The sequence below is a fragment of the Condylostylus longicornis genome, unplaced genomic scaffold, assembly GCF_029603195.1.
Source record: "Condylostylus longicornis isolate FDR11 unplaced genomic scaffold, ASM2960319v2 ptg000212l, whole genome shotgun sequence".
NCBI classification, from domain to species: Eukaryota; Metazoa; Arthropoda; class Insecta; order Diptera; family Dolichopodidae; genus Condylostylus; species Condylostylus longicornis.
The window spans coordinates 278,934-284,355 of NW_026578179.1; the positions used below are offsets into that span (position 1 = coordinate 278,934).

Below are 5,422 nucleotides of genomic sequence, written 5' to 3' on the forward strand. Positions count from 1 at the left end.
TAATTTGTTCTCTAGTTATTTGTTGAGAAGTAGATAACCGTTGTTAAAACAAAACAATAACAATAAATATATGTAAATAAATATAACCATACATTAGGTTGAGGATCGAGCAAATAATTTGTTACAATAAAAATTTGTAATTATAAACGTTGTTCATTCTCTTTTTGATATTGTGATTTAGTGTATTTTTGATTTCAGTAATTTGTTCTCTAGTTATTTGTTGAGAAGTAGATAACCGTTGTTAAAACAAAACAATAACAATAAATATATGTAAATAAATATAACCATACATTAGGTTGAGGATCGAGCAAATAATTTGTTACAATAAAAATTTGTAATTTTAAACGTTCTTTTTTTTTAAATTTAAAAATATATAAATTTAACTTAAGCGATTTATTCCTATCTTGAACGCATTTACAAATGATATGCACTTGTAAAACAAAAAAAAAACTAGTTTTCTATTTCATTAGAAATTTTTTATATCGCGAAAGTTAATTTATAATTAATTATATGAAAGTGTTTATCAATAGGCAATTTTAGATAAATTGTCGAAATAATATAAGATAATGTACTATATAAAAAAAATCGCTATATTTAGATTTTCTCAAAAAATATTTTCTGATCTATCTTTTTACGTAGTTCTGATATATGTATACATAAATGTTTTTTTCTTTTTAAGAAAAAAAGTCTAGTATTTAAATAATTTTCAAAATTAATTTAAAAGCAAAATTAAAAATATAAAAAATAAAAAAGCCTCTTTAAAAAAGTAAAAAATACATAAAACTATTGAATTTATATAAATGAAATTAATTAATTTAATTTTTAAATTCAGAAAATTGCAACTTATTAAAATATAGGCAAAATGCTTCCTCAAACTCGAAATTATATTTTTTATTCGAATATTTTTAAAAAAACATTTCAATTAGTCAAGTGTTCAACCTTAAAAATGCAAATCCAAATTGTCGCACTCATCAGCTACATATGTATACGACTTAAATTTTGTTTTGTACCTTAACAGATAGTCAACCTAAATCGTAGTTCTCCAAATGAAAATTTTTATTACCAATTGAAAATTAATGAAAGAAAACAATCTATAAAATTTGTTTTCTAAATATGTATAACTAAATAAATTTTTCATTTAAAAATTTTTTCTTAAAATTAATTAAAATTCTTTTTAATTTTAAAATTAAAACAAAACATTAATTTAGATTTTGTATATATAGGTATATATAGGTATATGCACATATATTAGATACCATGATCACTCATGTTTAAAAAACTTCGACATACCCTACTTATTTCTGGATTACTATGGTTTATCAATTGCATATAAATCTGTTTATGTAATTGTATTTCGTTTGTCATTTCTTCAAGTCTTCTCAATAATGTGTCCTTTTCCTTTAATAAAGTTTTAACTTTTTCTTCAACTTCACGTGATCTTACTTTTGCCTTTTCCCGACTTTTCCTTACAGCAATATTATTTCGTTCTCGCCTACGACGATATTCATCAGTGCCTTTGTCAAGTTGCTTTGGATTCTGTTTACGTTGTGATTGTAATCCATTACAACCACTCATTCCCCCCATACCGTTTATGCCACTTAAACCGTTTGTCTTATGATTATTATTATGATGATGGTGGTGATGTTTAAGTGATGCCAAATGTGCGCCAGTTAAATGTGGTAAAGCTTGATGATGTAAAACAGCGGCGGCTGCTGTTGCTGCTGCAGCAGTTGGCGTTAATGTTGTAAATGATGTGCCGTTAGTGTTCAAATTGCTTCCATTTGAAACATAAGAATTTGCAGCAGCTGCTGCTGCTAGAGGATACAAACTGTTCGGTGTTCCACTATTACCGGTTACACTATTACCAGTTGTACCATTACCCAACAAATTAGTGCCATTTGCTACAGCACCTAAAAAATTTCCATTTGTAACATGCTGCAAATGTCTACGATATTCTTGAGGATCTAGTGGTTCTTCTTTAATTGTTGATGTTTCAGACCCAACTGATGAATTGTCATCACTTGAATTAGAATATGTTGCACCAGAATGAACTGCTTGCGGCATATATGCTAATGCATTTCTACTATAACCATTATGATGATTATTGTTACCATTACTAATACCATTCTGTCTTAAATTTTGATGATGTTGATTATGTTGATGTTGCATTTGTAAAACTTTTGCAGCAGCGCTAACAACTCCGTTTGCCATTGTTGGCAATATGTTATTATTATTGATTAGACCATTAGCATTATTGTTAACAATATCACCAAATATGCCTAACGCTTCTTGTTCGCGAAACTGATCATCAATCAAATGTTGTAAGTCCAGTGAAATTTCTTGCGCTGTTAATTCGTCCAATTCAGTTTGGGCATATTGTTGTAACATGTGTTTTTGCAATATACTACTACTATTATTTGTATTACTATTACTATTATTATTGTTACTATTATCATTGTTATTTGTTGTAGTATTGTTATTATTATTAGTATTAGTTAAAGCAGCCTGTTGCATTTGTATATTCTGTTGTTGTTTTATAATTAATCCGTTTGCACCACTGGTTGGATTATTGTTGCTACCGTTATTATTATTATTGTTATTATTACTATTACTACTATTACTATTATTACTGTTGGTATTACTACTATTTGTGGACCCATTTGATGTTGGACTACTTGACATTGCGGTTAAAGTTATTTGTCCAGCAACTATTGCAGCTTGTGGTGCTGCTTTTTTCAAATCCAATTGTGTTAATGTTTGTACTGTATCGAACATTTGTGGCGAATCCATGTCCTTTTGATTTAATAGAATCATTTCATATCCGTATGTGTTTCGCCGTTTTGAGAGAAAATATGTTAATTAAAAATTTAAATAATAAAAGCAATATTTCTTTCAAAACACTGTTTTAACTTCATTTATTTTTTAAAAAATTTATTTAATTTTAATTATTATATCAATTTTTTTTAAATATTAATGTACGCAAATTTTGTTTGATTAGAAATTTGAATAACTTTTTTTTGCTTATAAATATTCTGGCAAATATTTTAGTTTATTTTTGATTTGCACAAGTTATTTTTACCATCTGTGATTTCGTTAAACTTCTATTTTTTTATCCAAATTTCAATTTCTTAATTTTAAATATAAACTGTTTTGTATAAGTATTTTTTCAAAATGGTTTATGTTCAATTTACAAATTTTATTTTCACGATAATGTGGAGTTTTATCCTTTTCAAATTTTAATCATTATTTTTCAATCACTACACACCGAACTTTTTAATTGTCAATCCGATCCTTAACTACCGGTTGCTTCTTATTGCAACGAAAATTTTCCGAAAAGCTCCTAAATTTTCAAATACTTTTTTTTTTCTTGTTTACTTATTTAAAAAATGCCATATGTTTGATTTATATATTTGATTAATGTTTTTTTTTTATTCAAATCTAACTAATTCAAAAGCCTTCGAGTGACTGAAGTGTCTCAACAGTGATGCAACTGATTTTATATTTTATTAACTTTTTTTCTAAAATAAACTTCTTTCTTAGCTTTGTATATTGTCGCTATTTTTCGTTGTTGTTATTAGTTGTGTGCTTTTTCTTTACAATATTATCTTCCCATAGTCTCACAAAACAAATCAGTTTATTTTATATAATTATTTTTGTTTTTTGTTTTTCTTTATTTTTTAGTATAAAGTTTTCTTTTATTTCTTTATTTAAAAAAACTTCCTTTTCATTTGTGTACTCGTACACTCTTTCATATACGTATGCAATATCATACTTAGATTAATGTTTATATATATATATATATATATATTCATGTATGTATATTCAGTTTACCGTTAAACAAAAAAGTGATAAACACATTTAAATTACTGCATACACTAACATCGTCACGATCACGATTGCAAGCAAAATAATGAAAAAAAGCTTTCAAATGAAAGTGAAATTTTTGATAACTTTTAGTATTCATGTATTTGTTAGCGCTTTTAGAGAAAGAAAAAAACAACTACCATTTTTAGAGAAAGAAAAAGCAAAACATAAAATATAATCGCTTTATATACTTGCTATAAAATATTATATGTTTTTGATTAACAAGCGCTATAAAAAAATTCGTCTTTTTTCCTTTTTCTACGTCTTAACTGTTCTGCTATAAAACGATCACTGACCAAAAAGTGTTTCTAAATCGCATTGGTTTTTTTATTTTTTGCCTTGTAATAAATAAGTTTTTTTATTATCAAGAATGCAACAAATATAAAAAACATGATTCAAATACAAAAAGTTAGAAATTTAAACAATAAAAATTGTACTCGCTATATACATACATTAAAGTAATGTACATACACATATATAAATATGTAAGTTTAAATATGTATGGATAATACAAATACTATATTGATAATTAATTTTAAAAAAAGAAGATGGTAAAGTTTTAGCACAATAGAAAACAAACCAAAAACTAACAAAATATTTTATATAAGTGTGTATGTATTTAGCATTTGGTGGAAAAATTTATTTTATCAACCTACATTTGTTTTATTAACCGTTTGCTTACATAAATAAATTCAATGTGGGAAAAATTCATAAAACGGTATAAGATGAGTACTCTTATCAAATTCAAAAAGGTAAGAGTTTTCGGCGCGGTTGTGTACAAAGCATTAAAATTTTCTGCTGTAATATAATATAATAATAATTAATTTTCATTTTTCGTAAATTATAATATATTATCACATACCATATGTATGTGGGTACACGTATATGTTAACAAAGCATACATATAAACAAATGTAGAGCTTTACAGCTCATTTGACACGTCTTTGTTTTAAAAATATTTTAACTACCTCTTTAACTTTTATAGAAGTTTACCAGTTTTATGAATTTTTCACACATTCAATCTGTTTATCTATATATGCAGATAAATAAAATACTGTTCGGTTAAATACATACGCATAATATCTTGATATTTCAAAAACTGTATTATCACATTCGTTTTAAGCACATTATAAATACACATATATGCATTATGCATATCGCCAATCCATTAATATGTACAAACGTTCATATTTGTATTATATTATTATTATTTTTATTATTATCAACAATAATAATAATGTTTTTGTTTTATCATTATCACTAATAGTTATTATTCTTATTATTCATTACTTTTATTATTCATTATTATTATTATTATTGTTATTGTTATTATTATTATTATTATTATTATTATTATTATTATTATTTTTATTATTATTATTATTATTATTATTATTATTATTATTATTATTATTATTATTATTATTATTATTATTATTATTATTATTATTATTATTATTATTATTATTATTATTATTATTATTATTATTATTATCATTATTATTATTATTATTATTATTATTATTATTATTATTATTATTATTATTATTATTATTAT

The 5,422-nt window shown here is 24.2% G+C and overlaps 1 protein-coding gene across 1 annotated transcript; it reads right to left on the reverse strand.

Annotated features, from left to right (window-relative positions):
- Positions 1-1,248: 1,248 nt before the first annotated feature.
- LOC129616458 (CCAAT/enhancer-binding protein) lies at positions 1,249-3,858 on the reverse strand. Its single transcript, XM_055532081.1, has one exon. The coding sequence runs from the start codon at positions 2,812-2,814 to the stop codon at positions 1,249-1,251; it is 1,566 nt and encodes a 521-aa protein (XP_055388056.1). The 5' UTR covers positions 2,815-3,858.
- Between the last annotated feature and the right edge of the window lie 1,564 nt (positions 3,859-5,422).

Excerpts from the sequence above, each read along its gene's own strand:
- LOC129616458 (XM_055532081.1), bottom strand. The coding sequence starts at position 2,814 with ATGATTCTATTAAATCAAAAGGACATGGATTCGCCACAAATGTTCGAT.